Source organism: Bos grunniens, chromosome 3 (assembly GCF_055505025.1).
Source record: "Bos grunniens cultivar Pamir isolate PY7600 chromosome 3, Bosgru_T2T1.0, whole genome shotgun sequence".
NCBI lineage: Eukaryota > Metazoa > Chordata > Mammalia > Artiodactyla > Bovidae > Bos > Bos grunniens.
The window spans coordinates 62,372,732-62,390,078 of record NC_141167.1 but is presented as its reverse complement, the minus strand read 5'-3'; the positions used below and the strand labels follow the sequence as shown (position 1 = coordinate 62,390,078).

The 17,347-nt window shown below is 41.5% G+C and overlaps 1 protein-coding gene across 4 annotated transcripts in view; it reads left to right on the top strand.

Moving 5' to 3' along the window:
* Nucleotides 1–17,347, top strand: part of MCOLN2 (mucolipin TRP cation channel 2) — a 64,654-nt gene that overhangs the window by 7,522 nt on the left and 39,785 nt on the right. For all 4 annotated transcript variants that reach the window (XR_015160353.1, XM_086390865.1, XM_086390868.1 and 1 more), the window contains exon 2: nucleotides 9,030–9,189. Coding sequence is in view for 2 of the 4 variants with exons in the window: in XM_086390865.1 (XP_086246991.1) it covers nucleotides 9,030–9,189 (160 nt within the window). In the remaining 2 variants the exon portion in view is untranslated. The remainder of the gene's footprint in view (nucleotides 1–9,029; nucleotides 9,190–17,347) is intronic.

The window sequence follows — 17,347 nt, the reverse complement described above, 5'->3', positions numbered from 1 at the left end:
GACATTTGCTGGAGATGCGAATGTGAAAGTCCACATCGTGTAGATAATATTTAAAGCCGCAGGACTCCATGAACTCTTCTGGAAGAGAGGATAGAGGAGCTCTGGGCTGTGTGTCCTGATGAGGCACTCTGGCATCTGGAAGTCAGAAGGAAGAGAAGCCAGTAAAGGAGACAAAGAGAAGCTCAGTAAGGGAGGGAGAAAACTAGGGCAGTGGGATGTCCTAGAAGTGGAGAGATGAGGTTGTTCCAGGTGTTCAGCTGGATCAAGTGCTGCTGAGCCACCAAGCTGAGGCCTGAGAAGTGGCCATGGAATCTGCAGCAGGAGATGGTTCCCTCTGAGCAGGTCCAGAATGGAGACCCAGTGTTTGCTCTAGAGAATCTGAAGCACAAAAGTACCTCGACAACATTAAATGCTGGGTTCATTCCATCACGTGTCTTTATTTGTTTTTTCCTTCTCATTTCAATAACATGACCATTTAGAAGTTTCCTAAATTTATGGCATAGGGTGCTGTGGTCTGCCAAATTGTCACACTTTTAAATAGGAGAAATTATGTTGGAAACATTAGTTTATTTGAATATGCCATTTTCCCCCTTCATTCCTGACCATCTTATAGGCCATTGCTCTTTAAGAAATACTAATTCAGGGATCAAGAAGGAACACTGGACAAGGATTCTTATGGTATTCTTGGATCCGATTCTTATTCTAAATTGGATTTTTATAGCTAAGGGCAAATTGCAGCCCCTGGGCACGTTAGTTGCCTTGTTTGTGAAATGAAGAAATATGAACAGGTAATCTCTAAGGTAAGGAGTTCAAACTGGGTGCACATTAGAATCACTTGGGGAGCTTTTTAAAAGCCCCAGTGTGCAGGCTGCATCCACACCAATCAGGCCAGAATCTCTGAGGGGAGAAGCGGGGTATCGTACTTCTGAGGTGCCCCAGGTGACGTGGTGTGCAACCAGGTGTGGAAACAATAATCTAGCTCTGATACTGAATTATTCTGTCCTTGGTATACATGCATTCCTGCCCTCAAAATCAGGAAGAGGGGAGGAATGAATAGAGAGTGGATGGCAACAAACAGTGTCTGTCCTGGGGGATCTCAGACTTCCTCACATAGGAAGGGATTGAAGGCTGCTCTCCACAAAAATGAAGGGGTAAAGAAAGAGGTGGAGATGGAATCCAGGAAATGTGGAATCCAATTTGGGAAGGAGGCAAAGGAAATTTCCAAATTGATGGCCCCTGAAAAGGGGTTAGAAAGCAACCCATGTAGCTGGAGGGTTTCCCTGGTGGCTCAGACTTTGCCTGCAGTGAAGGACACCTGGGTTCGATTCCTTGGTTGGGAAGATCCCCTGGAGAAGGAAATGACAACCCGCTCCAGTATTCTTACCTGGAGAATCCCATGGACAGAGGAGCCTGGTGGGCCCCAGTCCGTGGCATTGCAAAGAGTCGGACACGACTGAGCAACTAAAACACACGTAGTTGGAATAGGAGGATGAGGGCGACAGGAATGATATCTCTGGAGAAGAGAGTTGACAGGATGCCCAGCTTGGCTGACTGTACTGAAAAGGAGCTGGCAGATTCATCAGAGTTTGATGCTAAAGCCCTGGTTGGTATGTGGAAAACTAAGCAAATGAGGGAAAAGGCAGTTAACTCCAGAAAGAAAATTTTGTAAGTGAGAATGTAAAATCCCAGTGTACTGATGGCTCAACTCTAAAGAGTATTTGCATACTCACTTCATAAGTTCTGAATATTAATTTATCCAAAATTTTTATCAAAACTTTGTTGGGAAGATGAGTGGGGAGGTAAACTGTGTATGTTGCCTGGTGGGGGGCAGCTATAAGAGCTATATCCTTATTTCCCTCAGTAGGATATAAATTGATAATATCCCAAAGAGAAAAGAATTATGGAATAATATTATTTAGAAATATTAAAGTAAATAGAAACAACAAAACCCCAAATAAAAGTGGTTGTCCCTAAGGGGCAGAACCAGGAATGTGGTTCATTGTAGTCCATTTAAAATTATGTACACAATTAAGTTGAGGGGGGAAATGACTGGGATCAGATCCTGGAGAGCTACCCAGATGTCAGTTCCTCGAAGGAATCCTGGTAGTACTCTTCACTGTGAAGGGGATGCAGGAAGAAGGATAGATTTGGGAAATGAGCTATAGAGATGTCAGTTCCTGGAAGGCAGCCTGGTAGTATTGTTCACTGTTATGAGGATGCAGGAAGAAGGATAGATTTGGAAACTGGTTCACCCTACTTCCCTTGCCCTATCCTCTGTGACTAGGAGGTACTAGTTGTGAGTTAGCAAAAACATTCTTCTCGTACTGCTGCATGATACATGATATCTATATAGATATGATAAGAGAAGGTTGCCTGTCAGTGTTATTTTCCATTTATTTGTTGGAGCCAGAGGAATAAACATCAATTTCTCTCAACATCAGCTGGAATAACAAAAGAGCAACCACATCTCAGTGGGGCTGCAGTTCTGAAACGCTCAAGAAATCCTCCCAAATATTTTTGATAACTTATCCCCATCAGTTAAAAGAACGTCTACTCTATCTGAATGGATATTTACTTATATATTGTATGTAAAACTCTTGAGAGTCCCTTGGACTGCAAGGAGATCCAACCAGTCAATCCTAAAAGAAATCGGTTCTGAATATTCATTGAAAGGACTGGTGCTGAAGCTGAAACTCCAATACTTTGGCCAGCTGATGTGAAGAACTGACTCATTTGAAAAGACCCTGATCCTGGGAAAGATTGAAGGTGGGAGGAGAAGGCGATGACAGAGAATGAGATGGTTGATGATATCATTGGCTCAATGGACATGAGTTTGAATAAAATCCAGGAGTTAGTAATGGACAGGGAAGCGTAGAGTACTGCAGTCCATGGGGCTGCAAAGAGTTGGACACCACTGAGCGACTCAACTGAACTGAACTGAAAACCATATATACTATAAGACAGGTAAAACGAGCATTTTAAGGGATGCGACTGATGAGGGTGTTAAAAAGAATTGCTAAGTGTAGTGACTTTATGGTATGATTATCATTCACAACATCATTATATAATGTCTTAGGGTACAATATATACACTTAGGGCCACGTTCATCACGTAACAATAGTAGATTTTGTTAGCATTTTAAATACTCTCTTGATAAATCTATTTATTTCCCAACTTTTTTTCAGATCAGATTTTCATTTCATCTTTTTTTAAACTCATGGCTAACCAATGTTGTGTTAGGGAAATGTTAGCTCTCCCATTTTCTTGATGTAAATTTAGATTTACATTAGTTTTACAAGGAGTCTGATGTTTTGCAAGAATCTTTATTCCCTTGCTCATTTTACGAGAATTAACTAAAGTGGATAATATACTCCAACAAGTGCTTAAGTGGGCTCATATAAACCCTAAGTGGTGGGAATGTGCTGTAACCAATTTAGGGCGCCACCTGCTCTGGGAACCTGCACTCTCCCCCCATATTGCCTCGTGTACTTAAGTGAAATACATGCATCTGACTTTCTGCCCATGTGAGGGTATCTTAAGTGTATAATTCATACACTGAAACTTGTAAATCTTAACTTCTCTTTGCTTGGTTAATACACTTAGAAGCCCTAGCCCTGTCTTCTCCACTGTTATCCCAGTGGACAGTCTTGCATACCTGCCTTGCGTGTTTACACCCCACTTTGGAGGTCACTGCAGTAGAAAACAAGCTTTCATACCTCTTTTTGAGTAGGGCGAGGGCCTTCCACAGAGAAGGCGGTGGCACCCCACTCCAGTACTCTTGCCTGGAAAATCCCATGGACGGAGGAGCCTGGTAGGCTGCAGTCCATGGGGTCTCGAAGAGTCGGACATGACTGAGCGACTTCACTTTCACTTTTCACTTTCATGCATTGGAGAAGGAAATGACAACCCACTCCAGTGTTCTTGCCTGGAGAATCCCAGGGACGAGGGAGCCTGATGGGCTGCCGTCTATGGGGTCGCACAGAGTCGGACATGACTGAAGTGACTTAGCAGCAATAGCAGCAGCAAGGGCCTTACAAGCTGAAAAGAAGTAGCAGTCTGAGCTGGTTAGCATATTTACTGAGCAAATTGTGCTCATGGGAACAAGGTACCATCACTGAAACTGATATGTGTATTTTTCCAAGGCAAAGGTCAAAAACCTTCACAGGTTCCTTGGGGGTTTACGATCCTAGCAAGGTTAAAAATTGCTGATAATTTGTTCTGTTTTGTTATTTTTCAAAACTTCAAGCTTCCATCAACTCTTTTGGCTGTTGATTTGCTAAAGTTGGAATTGCCCTTGGTCATATGATTGCCTTAAAATATGGTCATATGCATGCCCTTTGTGTAAAACCCTTCACCTACTGGGAGAACTAGGGAAAATCCACAAATTTAGAAGAATAGGTCAAGAAAGAACCTTCAGAAATGTAGAGTTTAGAAAGCTTACACATTTGCATTTTCCTTGAGATACCAGAATTTTTTAACCTAAGTATCATTAATATTCTTTTCTGTATTTCTATCATTCTGTCATTAGTTGATCATATTTGACTAATACTAGCTTCCAGGTGGCTCAGTAGTAAAGAATCCCCCTGCCAATGCAAGAGATGCAGAAGACATGGGTTCAATCCCTGAGTCAGGAAGACCATCTGGAGGAGGAAATGGCAACTCACTCCAGTATTCTTGCCTGGAGAATCCCATGGACAGAGGAGCCTGGCAGGGTCGCAAAGAGTGGGACATGACTGAGCAACTAAGCATACATGTGTCTCTACCAGTGTACATTCTGTGCACATCCTGTATTTCAGCTGTTGGCTCCTGTATGCTTGAGGGGAAAGGTTTCCATGCTGCCCTTTTCATTTTTCTTTTTCTTTTCCTTAGTGCTAGGAGTACTGCAGTTATTCTCTAAACGTGTGTTCAGTTGCTCTGTCGTGTCCAACCAGCCTCCTCTATCCATAGGATTTTTCAGGCAAGAATATTGCAGTGGGTTGTATTTCCTTCCCCAGGGTATCTTCCCCTCCCCAGGGATTGAACCCACATCTCCTTCACTGGCAGGCAGATTCTTTACTGCTGAACCATCAGGGAAGCCCTATTGTCTACCTCAGTGAAAAATGTCGGGAAGGATACAGGAGTGTGAATAATTTAACACCACAAGTGATCCCCATGATCATTATCTGGTACTTTGCCCTTTTTTTCTTGCCCAAAACTTATCTTCTTTAATTAGTTTTATTAGTTTAATTTTAATGTCAAATACCATTTCTTGAACATTTAGTGGCCATATTAATTGAAACCAGCAGCTGGAAGAATTACTTGAAGCCTCTTGGAGCAGTTGGGGTGCATCAATTTCCTTTTGTCTGTTCCAGGGCCCTCAATGAATACTTCAGTTTGAGCACGTAACACATTTTATTGTACTCTTATCTCTTCACATTTCTCCCTTCCACTGGACTGAGCTCCTGGCAGGCAGGAGAAGGTCTCTGGCAGAGCTTGGCTCACAGCTATTCACCAAGCACTTGACCTACTGTCCCTGTATTTCCACCACTGTTTTCCAGAAAGCAACCTCCTGTACAGGGTTTCTCACACTGGGGACTGGGGGTATGTTCTAGGGAGGAGTTTCCATGGCCTTATTTTCAGGGTGCTATCACAACTTTGCAGATGCCCTTTTCATTTTATTAAGTGAAAAGACATTGTGAATCATCAGGATGAATACATTAGCTGCACGGAGCCACTGAAGTGATGGTGGTAAATACTAAAGCCCGCAAGGCTTCCACAGGCGTGTTCTCAGGGGTCTAAAGTTTCCTGTTGGAGACTGTGGCTCTCAGGCACAGTTAAGATGTCACCTTATTCTTAGAAATGCCTCCCTCAATGCTTCTTGTCGAGAGCCCTGTAGCATCTACCACTCCATGTATTTAGGACACGTAATGGGATTCCTTCTCTGGCTTTCTGAATCTGTCTCCCTTGCTTCCATGATACATTTTCTTTTTCTTTTGAAAAAATTTATTATTTAATTGGAGGATAATTGCTTTACAATATTGTGTTGGCTTCTGCCGTACAACAATGTGAATCAGCCATAAGTACATATATGTCTTCTTGAACCTTCCCCCACCCACCCCCCACCCCATCCCACCCTCTGCTGCTGCTGCTGCTGCTGCTAAGTCGTTTCAGTCGTGTCTGACTATGCGACCCCATGGACTGCAGCGTACCAGGCTCCTCTGTCCATGGGATTTTCCAGGCAAGAGTACTGGAGTGGGGCACCACTGCCTTCTCCATCCCACCCTCTGCTGCTGCTGCTGCTGCTGCTAAGTCGCTTCAGTCGTGTCCAACTCTGTGCGACCCCACAGACGGCAGCCCACCCTCTAGGTTGTCACAAAGTACTGGATTGAGCTCCCTGTGTTGTAGAGCAACTTCAATTGGCTATCTGTTTTACACATGGTAATGTATTAATATATGTTTCAATTCTACTCTCTCAGTTCATCCCACTCTCTGCTTTCCTACCTTGCTGTGTCCAAAGTCTGTTCTCTGTGTCTGCATCTCTATTTCTGTCCTACAAATAAGTTCATCAGTACTATTTTTCTAGATTCCATATAGTACAGCATCCACTGAGCTGATTGATAACTTACACATTTGTATTAACAAGTCTGTCTCTCCTATTGGATGCTGAACATCTGAGCTTCAGGGAACCTATTTATCTTTATGTCCTAAGAACCCAGTACAGTCGCTCAGCACAGCAAGTGCTCAGTAATTTGGTTAGATGGAATCAGGACATAACTATAGCAGGTGCAGGGAAAACACATTTAAAAAGTCTTCTTATTCTTTTGAAATGAGACTCATTTTGGTCATTGATTTTTCATTTCTAAAAGTTTTTTTTTCCCTCAAGATTTTCTTACAGATATTTTAACCTCTATGTGTTTTTGAATGTGGTAAGCATGGTTGTTTTTTAACCTGTGTCTGAGTCTGATGTGCTTGGCTCTGCTTCTGCTGTTTCTAAGTTGCTGTTTTGTGCTGCTTGGTTTCCTCATGGGCCTGGTATGTCTTAGTACCTGTTGGTCCATGTGCCTTATAAGCTATTTGTTGGAGCTCCCCAAGTCCCAGGATGAGCATCTAGAGAGGTCTACATGTGTTTGCCAGGAGAGGGAGGGCAATTCCAGTCTGAAGTTCCCTGAACCAAGCAAGCTGACAGTTTGACCCTGGGTCACCCAGGCACGAGGCTCGAAGGATTGGGTTGTGACCCTCATTTCTCAGTATGGGTCCCTGCCCTCCTCTCTGTCTTCCTCTCTCCTTCCCTCCCCCACTCCCTCCCAACTTCCTTCCTTCTTCCCCTCTTCTTTCCAGCAAAATAACCTGGCCTATTAATTCTGGAAATAGGAGGTCTAAAAATCAACTTAAAAATAGAAAATCATTAGCAACTGAATATAAGCCTTAAAAAGTCTTAAAATAACTCTTAATATAGTTTTTTTTTTAGCATCTCTTTTTTTTTGAGTTTCTTTTAGGTTTGTTAGTCAAGCTACATAAGTCATAAGTCAATATAAAATATCATTACAATATTTCAGGTGAAAAGATCCCCAAGAATGACCCCCAATTATAAACATTTTCTGAGAAATGAGTAGCTTGAATGATGGCTAAACTTAATAGAATTTATTTATTAAACTTACCATCAAGACATTTCTTGTTTCAAGAAACAGAAATGAACTTAAAGAGGCCTAAGTCCCAAATTTGTTGACTCAATTTGAAAGTCTTGGATGGCTTCAGGCACAGCTGGCTCCAGGAACTCAGACACTGTCATTAGGCAATCTTGTCTGTTCTTTGTTAGCTCCACTCCTTGGCAAGCTCTCCTACAATGGCTTCCAGAAGAGATGGTTAAAATGGCTTCTAGGAATTCTAGACTCAGTCTATGCTTTAGGTCTATGATCCCCAGACTTTGCTGATTATGCATTCATCAGTAAAAGTTAAGCACATATCCCCAATGTGTATATATTTGTTTATATTAATAAAATGTATGCTACTATATTACCACTGTTATTTTATATATTGTCAGTAGAGCTCAGTTTTTTTTATTTTGAAGATGAAGACTAAAATAGAAGTACTAATGTTTTCTGTTCTCCCAATGGATGTTTTGCACAGCCCGCGTTAGGGACTACTTAGTGGAAAGACTACATCTCTTCCATTGGTTATAATTACAGTCCTGTGTCCACATCTCATTGCTTCTCTTTGGCCTCGGTTCAGTCATGTGCCCCATTTCTGAGTTCAGAGTCCTTGAAATAGTAAAAGCAAAATGTTTCTAATGTATGAGATGCCAGAAATATCTGACTAGGCATAAATAGAGAGATGATATATTAACTTTAAAGTGATTTATAGTTTGAAAGCTTATAATTACTGAGGCTCCATGGCTCAGTCATGTCTGACTCTTTGTGACCTCATGCACTGTAGCCCACCAGGCTCCTCTCTCTATGGAATTTTCCAGGCAAGAATATTGGAATGGGTTGTCATTTCCTACTCCAAGGATGCAGATATTTCTGACCCAGAGACTGAACCTGCATCTCTTGCACCTCCTGCCTTGGCAAGCAGATTCTTTCCACTGTGCCATCTGGGAAGCCCCCATAATCACTGATATATCATGCAAGATACAGTCTTTTCAGAACAGAGTTACAAAACAGAGATTCTCTATTTCTGTAACAATTTAATTCTAGTAGTCTGTGCTAAATTTCTGGGATTTCAAACCTAGAATATCATGAAAGTATTCCATTTAGTTATTGTTCATACTCTAGTAACGTGTGAATGGTATATATTAAGATGTTGGAATTAACAAGTCTTGCAAATAAAATCCTGTTTTTATAATTTTGATAGTGGCCATTTGGAACAAGATGGATAGCTATATGTAAAGGCAAGTGATAGAGGATCCTGAATCATTTTCAGATTTCTAAAGTGAAAAGGATTTCACTGTTTAGAGAGAGTTTTGCTTTAAAGAGTGGGTAAAATATGTGAATGGAAAGTATTCTTCACGAGATTTCAGGCTGTTCAGTGTATTTAAAAATTGATCTTTGCAGAGACACAATGGCTCATATTGATTCTGAGGTGAAAGAAGAATGTCTGAGAGAAGACCTGAGGTTTTACTTCATGAACCCTTGTGAAAAATTCCGAGCCAGACAACAGATTCCATGGAAAATGGGTTTGCAGATTTTGAAGATAGTCATGGTCACCACACAGGTAAATGATATTATCAGTTCATTTGTTTTTTATTCTTCCCCCAAGTTGAAACTGTTTTTCCATGTTCTGCCACTTGACTTTTGTCCTGAAAAGGCCACACACTCATGTTCATAAACCTCTAAAATTATGTTGACTCTGGAGGGCAGATGGTAGGTTGAAGTTCAGTTTAGATGACGACTTTGTTTTAGTAAGGGGCTTTGAGGTCATCTCTCACGGGTTGTGTAAATATAGATAGTGTTAGATCTGAAGTGGGTAGGGTTTCTATATCTGAATGAGGCACAAGGCTGGTGAAGGCTGCCTGGCCCAAAGTGATCTGTGTTCTTGAAATCTTTCATCTTTCTTCAAATATATCTAATTTAAATATACTTTTGAAGTCTGCATTTCAGACCATTTTGATTTTGGATTTACAGAATGCTAGTAATGCTAAGTTTTCATCAGAAGCTAAATGCTTAAGTAAACACTCCTCAACCTTACCCACGCCCCACCTACCTCCCCAGGCAGGCCTGGGTAAGGTGGGGGAGTGTTTGCTTAGGCACTTAGGAGTATATCAGGAGTGTATAAAGGCTGCACTGGGACTTTTTGCTCAAATTGAAATTGTTAAGTATTTTATTATCAATATCACAGCAGTCACCCAAGTTGTCATCTAGTTTTGGGGCCTGAACCAGTTTTAGGGAGGCTTCTCTGTATGTAATTATATTTGAAACATGTGTCCTTTAAAAAACAGTACTGATTTGGAATATTAGGCTCCATGAGCAAATAATCATTCTGTCATCAGTGTAAGTGTTTTTAAAGATTTGATTTCCGGAACACAAAAATAAATAGCTTCCTAAAAATAGCTCCATATGCTTTAGAAATGAGAGAGGTGGTTCCTGCCATAACGAAAGTTGCATCTTTATTCTTTATTCATAAAGAGGTCTTGTTACTGCATGACATGCCGCACCAGCTCATCACATTTTAGGGTAAGCAAGCTACTTCCAAAGAAACAAAGATGAGAGGCAGGGTCACTCTTAAATGTACATGCTTAGATTTTTTTTCTTTGAAATTTTTTTTCATTTTAATTCTTGGTTTTGAAGTTTTAATTTTGGCAGCCTATAAAGTAGTGCATTGTTAGTATAACTTGGAAGAAGAAATAATGTTCCCTTTTGCCATTTGGTTAATTTTAATTGTTCCCCAATTACTTCTCTTGCCAAACTAGCTTTCAAGTTTTTGATCTATTAATATTATTAATATTCTAACTCACCTAGGCATAAAATATCATCACCCTCTTTGACTTACCTTTTTGGTCCTGATAGTTACTGAATTCCATGGATGCTTCCTTCAAAACTGCATCTCCTTATGATTTGCTGTATTCACTATCTTGTCTCCAGCATAGACTCTTACCTTGTTAGTTAATTTAATATATTGATGTGTATGAAGTACTTAAGATGCTCCACACTGTCTTGGGAATACAGTTGGAATGTGTTACACCTGCTGACAGCTCACATGTAGCCCAGCAGTTCCATGTGGTAGGCACAGTAAGTGCTTTATGAGTGTTAGCTCATTTCGGCCTCACTAGACTCCATGAGGTAGGTTCAATTTTTACTCCCTTTGAATAGATGAGAATACTGAGCCAAAGACAGTTGAGTAATTTGCATGTGGCCATTCAGCCAGGAGAGGTTTCCCAGATGCTCAGTTCAGTCCTCAGTCGTGTCCGACTCTCTGCGACTCCATGAACTGCAGCACCCCAGGCCTCCCTGTCCATCACTAACTCCCGGGGTCCACCCAAACCCATGTCCATCGAGTTGGTGATGCCATCCAATCATCTCATCCTCTGTCATCCCCTTCTCCTCCTGCCCTCAATCTTTCCCAGCATCAGGGTCTTTTCAAATGAGTCAGCTCTCCACATCAGGCGGCCGAAGTATTGGAGTTTCAGCTTCAACATCAGTCCTTCCAAAGAACACCTAGGACTGATCTCCTTTAGGATGGACTGGTTGGATCTCCTTGCAGTCCAAGGGACTCTCAAGAGTCTTCTCCAACACCGCAGCTTAAAAGCATCAATTCTTCGGCGCTCAGCTTTCTTTATAGTCCAACTCTCATATCCATACCTGACCACTGGAAAAAACCATAGCCTTGACTAGATGGACCTTTGTTGATAAAGTAATGTCTCTGCTTTTTAATATGCTATCTAGGTTGGTCATAACTTTCCTTCCAAGGAGTAAGCGCCTTTGAATTTCATGGCTGCAGTCACCATCTGTAGTGATTTTGGAGCCCAGAAAAATAAAGTCTGACACTGTTTCCACTGTTTCCCCATTTATTTCCCATGAAGTGATGGGACCGGATGCCATGATCTTCGTTTTCTGAATGTTGAGCTTTAAGCCAACTTTGTCACTCTCCACTTTCACTTTCATCAAGAGGCTTTTGAGTTCCTCTTCACTTTCTGCCATAAGGGTGGTGTCATCTGCATATCTGAGGTGATTGATATTTCTCCTGGCAATCTTGATTCCAGCTTGTGCTTCTTCCAGCCCAGCATTTCTCATAATGTACTCTGCATAGAAGTTAACTAAGCAGGGTGACAATATACAGCCTTGACGTACTCCTTTTCCTGTTTGGAACCAGTCTGTTGTTCCATGTCCAGTTCTAACTGTTGCTTCCTGACCTGCATACAAATTTCTCAAGAGGCAGATCAGGTGGTCTGGTATTCCCATCTCTTTCAGAATTTTCCACAGTTTATTGTGATCCACACAGTCAGAGGCTTTGACATAGTCAATAAAGCAGAAATAGATGTTTTTCTGGAACTCTCTTGCTTTTTCCATGATCCAGCGGATGTTGGCAATTTGATCTCTGGTTCCTCTGCCTTTTCTAAAACCAGCTTGAACATCTGGAATTTCACGGTTCACATATTGCTGAAGCCTGGCTTGGAGAATTTTGAGCATTCCTTTACTAGCGTGTGAGATGAGTGCAGTTGTGCGGTAGTTTGAGCATTCTTTGACATTGCCTTTCTTTGGGATTGGAATGAAAACTGACCTTTTCCAGTCCTGTGGGCACTGCTGAGTTTTCCAAATTTGCTGGCATATTGAGTGCAGCACTTTCATAGCATCATCTTTCAGGATTTAGAATAGCTCAACTGGAATTCTGTCACCTCCACTAGCTTTGTTCGTAGTGATGCTTTCTAAGGCCCACTTGACTTCACATTCCAGGATGTCTGGCTTAGGTCAGTGATCACACCATTGGGATTATCTGTGTCGTGAAGATCTTTTTTGTACAGTTCTTCTGTGTATTCTTGCCATCTCTTCTTAATATCTTCTGCTTCTGTTAGGTCCATACCATTTCTGCCTTTATCGAGCCCATCTTTGCATGAAATGTTCCTTTGGTATCTCTGATTTTCTTGAAGAGATCTCTAGTCTTTCCCATTCTGTTGTTTTCCTCTATTTCTTTGCATTGATCGCTGAAGAAGGCTGTCTTATCTCTCCTTGCTATTCTTTGGAACTCTGCATTCAGATGTTTATATCTTTCCTTTTCTCCTTTGCTTTTCACTTCTCTTCTTTTCACAGCTATTTGTAAGGCCTCCCCCGACAGCCATCTTGCTTTTTTGCATTTCTTTTCCATGGGGATGGTCTTGATCCCTGTCTCCTGTACAATGTCACAAACCTCCGTACATAGTTCATCAGGCACTCTGTCTATCAGATCTAGTCCCTTAAATCTATTTTTCACTTCCACTGTATAATCATAAGGGATTTGATTTAGGTCATACCTGAATGGTCTAGTGGTTTTCCCTACTTTCTTCAATTTAAGTCTGAATTTGGCAATAAGGAGTTCAAGGTCTGATCCACAGTCAGCTCCTGGTCTTGTTTTTGCTGACTGTATAGAGCTTCTCCATCTTTGGCTGCAAAGAATATAATCAATCTGATTTTGGTGTTGACCATCTGGTGATGTCCATGTATAGAGTCTTCTCTTGTGTTGTTGGAAGAGGGTGTTTGTTATGACCAGTGCATTTTCTTGGCAAAACTCTATTAGTCTTTGCCCTGCTTCATTCCATATTCCAAGGCCAAATTTGCCTGTTACTCCAAGGAGTAAGCGTCTTTTAATTTCATGGCTGCAATCACCATCTGCAGTGATTTTGGAGCCCAGAAAAATAAAGTCAGCCACTGTTTCCACTGTTTCCCCATCTATTTGCCATGATGGTGCTAGTGATAAAGAATCCTCCTGCCAATGCAGGAGATTTAAGAGATGTAGGTTCAATCCCTGGGTCAGGAAGATCCCCTGGAGTAAGAAATGACAACCCACTTCAGTATTCTTGCCTGGAGAATCCCAGGTACAGAGGAACCTGGCAGGCTACAGTCCATGGGGTCATGAGGAGTTGGACATGACTGCAGCAACTTAGCATGCATATATTCAGCCAGGAAGAGGCAGAGTCAGGGTTTGAGCCCTGGTAGTCTGGCTCTAGAGTCTGCACTCTTTTTCTCATATTGTTTCTTTCCAGATGTAGAGCCTCAGAGTTTGCACTTGAGAAATACACATAAGTTAACTAGGCTGCTTCTGGAATTCATCTTATGCCTACCTTTTTAATCTCCAAGCCTACCAGTCCATTCAATATGCATGTCAGATTAATTTTTCTTAGAATGCTCTTATTGTGTCTCTTCTCAGAAACTTCTGTGGAACCATATTTGCCATAGAACTAAATTTTGACTCTCTGGCCTGGGATTCACAGATTTCCATAGTCTCCTTCAACTTGCCTTTCCAACAGGTTTTCATCTCCTGTTTCTTCCCATGTCCCAGCCAGATGGACACACTCAATGATTCTGGCCCCTGCCTTGTTTTTCCTCCAGGTACAGAGGAGCTCTTTTCTCCCTCATATTTCAGCTGCTATTTGAAGTCCACCTCCCCCGCTAGCCTTGCCTGATCGCTCAACATGTTTTTTTTATTGGTTCACTGGTACCCTGTGCTGGCTACATCACTAATTTCATTTTTAATAAAATATTTCTGGGACTTGATCATTTACTTTTTGGATGGGTCTCCCCTGCCTCTCCTAATAAAACTGAGGTGGTTAAACTTGTATTCTCCTGTAGGGTCATTCTAATAAATTTTGCTACTTGGATAATATATAATTGGAATGGAATCTTCGAATATCTTTCTTTCCTTCAAATACCACTTTCCCTCCTCCTCTTTTTCTGTCTCTTTTAGCACTCCATTCTCAAGTCTAATGGAATGGGTGGTGTTTTATAAAGGTTGATGGGAAAGAAACATCTTTTAAAAGACATTCCTACTCTGCATTCTGCAGTAATTTATAATCTTGAGAGAGGTTTCTACATTCTTTTGCTAGATCTGCTCTTTTCCTCCCGTATTCTTTGTATATTATTAGAGTGGTATCTTGTTTTTACCTGGCACAGAATATTTTCTCTTCCATTGATTTCATAATCAGGTCTTAAATTCACAATCTTTGCCAGGCTGCACTTAATATGTGATTATTTTTCTGTCTTATAGTCTCAGCAAATCTCAAAATCTAGTTAGTGGGGCTAGAATGAATATTTTTGTCATTCCTTTCTTGAAAATAAAGTCATTTGACCAACCCTTCATCATCTCTTCACCCTTGCTCTGTAGTGGACCAGCCCTCCATCATTTCTTCACTCTTGTTCTGTAGCGTATGTTTCATTCTGCCATAGTAAGAAGGGGACCTCAGGATCTCCTCCCCAGGGTTTCTCTCTACTGAGATGTTTGGGGAATCCTACCTGGACCTGGTTTGAGGCTATACACATGGATCTTGTCTTGTTCTATGAACAACAGTATGGAGGGAATTTCTTGTTCTTGATGCCAGATGGGGGTGGGTCCAAGTAGAGATTATATCTCCATATTCTCTCATTCCCAAAGTTGAAGTAATGGGTTTTGAATCTAAATAAGGTGGTGTTAGTTGCTCAGTCATGTCTGACTCTTTGCAACCCCGTGGACTATAGCCCGCCAGGCTCTTCCGTCCATGAGATTCTCCAGGCAGGAATACTGAGGTGGGTTGCCATTTCCTACTCCAGGGAAATAAGATGGGAGCTGAAAATATCAGTGCATTGAATGCTGCTATCTTTGTTAAGTTATTCACTCCCCATTCACTTTTTGGGTTTCTTTAGCTTAACTATGAGTGTGGCAAGAGGGACTCTCATGTCACCTCTTCTAGAGTTAAGTTGGCAGCTTTTCAGTTTGAGAGGTTGTCTGGCCAAGTGGTCAAGAGAACTAACAGGTGAGTCAAACAGACTCGCTGTCACATTTCTAGCTGTTCCAACCTGGAAAAAGTACCCAACCTCAGGTTGCAAGTGTATAAAACGGGATGGACAGACTCAGTACTTGACTCTGACATTGTGATGGCCACTATTCCAGTTCCTGAATATATGTGCCTGTGTGTGTGTGCTCAGTTGTGTCCAACTCTTTGTGACTCCCATGCACTGTACCCACCAGGAATTTTCCATGGAATTCTCCAGGCAAGAATACTGGAGTGGGTTGCCATTCCCTACTCCAGGGGATCTTCCTGACCCAGGGATGGAACCTGAGTCTGCAGTGTCTCCTTCACTGGCAGGTGGATTCTTTACCACTAGCACCACCTGGGAAGCCCATTCATTTGTGTATCAGTACATAATCAAACCCCCAGTCATGTGTATATTGGTCCCCTGGTTTACTTTTATAGCTTTTGAAAAGCAGCATGACCTTTCCTTTTCTATCATTTCCTTGCAGGCACCATTGATAGACATCACATGCTTGAAAGAACCTTTAGCCTTTGGCTGCTTGATTTTCAGCACAGGTTGGATGTTGTGGGACTTCTTATCTATCTTCTTTAGAACATCTGGTTCAGCAATCGCTCAATCTTTTGATTTGGTATTTGAGGAATGTGCTCTGGTGAGGCTCAGATACTAAAGAGTGTCATCTGTGTACATTCTTCAACAGTTGCAGTTCTGGAAAGCGAGCACCTAAATTCTTTCCTCAAAAGGGAGGCCCCAAATCAGAATTTTCTGCAAATGAAAAATCACGCAGCATAATAGAAGTGACTTTGGAGTTAGACGTGGCTTTCATTCTAGTTAGGTGACATGGGCAGTGTTATGAGACTAAATCTCAGTTTTTACATATGTGAAGTGGGGGTAACAGTATTAACATTTTCATAGGGTGGTTGTGTTAGTAAATGAGATAGTGCAGGTAAAGCAGTTAGTACAGTACCTGGAGAATGATAATTGCTGAAAAGTGGTAACTATTTAAAATTATTTAGCCTTTTTAAAAAGTCAGACAAAATTTGAAAAATAAAAGACATAAATCACTAAAAAGAGTATGTAAGTTTGCATGTGCAAATTAGCATCTGTTCATCGGAAAGTTCTAGTAATTAAACTGTGGAGTGACAGCAGGTAACACAAATGTTAAGGTCATCTTGTTGAATTTGCTGGTTTCACATGACAGCAGAGTCCCAAATTGTTTTGGTGACTTTACCAGGGTGAAGTTTGGGGCAAATTCTCTGGACTCTCACTGTCTTGGAAAGCAGATGAGGAGATAAAGTGGGGAGATGGGGAAGAGTGTGTGGCCCAGGGTTTATAAAGGTTTGACTTCTACAGTTGCATATGTGTGTCTGTGTGTGTGCATGAGACAGAGAGAGAGAAGCAGAGCACTTGTGAGGCTGTATGTATGAAACAGGGTATGTGAGATAGTATTTATGAGAGTGTGAGAGCAAGTGTGCAAGAGAGTGTGAGAGAGTGTCCATTTGAGTGTGAGTGGAGAGAGAGGCTGTTTGTGTGTGGAATGTCTTGGGTTTGGGGGTAAACAGTGCCTGCTAATTTCTTCTCCTTATTAGATTCTAAGAGGAAAACTTTAAGGCAGAAAGAATACACTCATTCCTGGTGAAGAGAGACTTTGGCATCTAACCCTGTGCTATGATACAGTTTAAGGGGAATAAATAGAAGTTCTATCACAAGAAGATGAGTGCTTGGTGTCAATGAGTGGGTTTGACATCACGGAGGTAGAGTGAGCCCTGTTATTCTGTGTGGTGCTTTGATGCTGTAGATCTTGGAGGCAGGAACGCTTAGGTGTAAATCTTATGTGAGTTCTTGCAGAGCTAGAGGAATTGAATTCCTTTGATGACAATTACCTCTTAGCTAGAGGAAGTATTATATAGGCCACTTTTCAAAAATGTTTTTAAAAAGTTGCATGCAAAACAGTTATG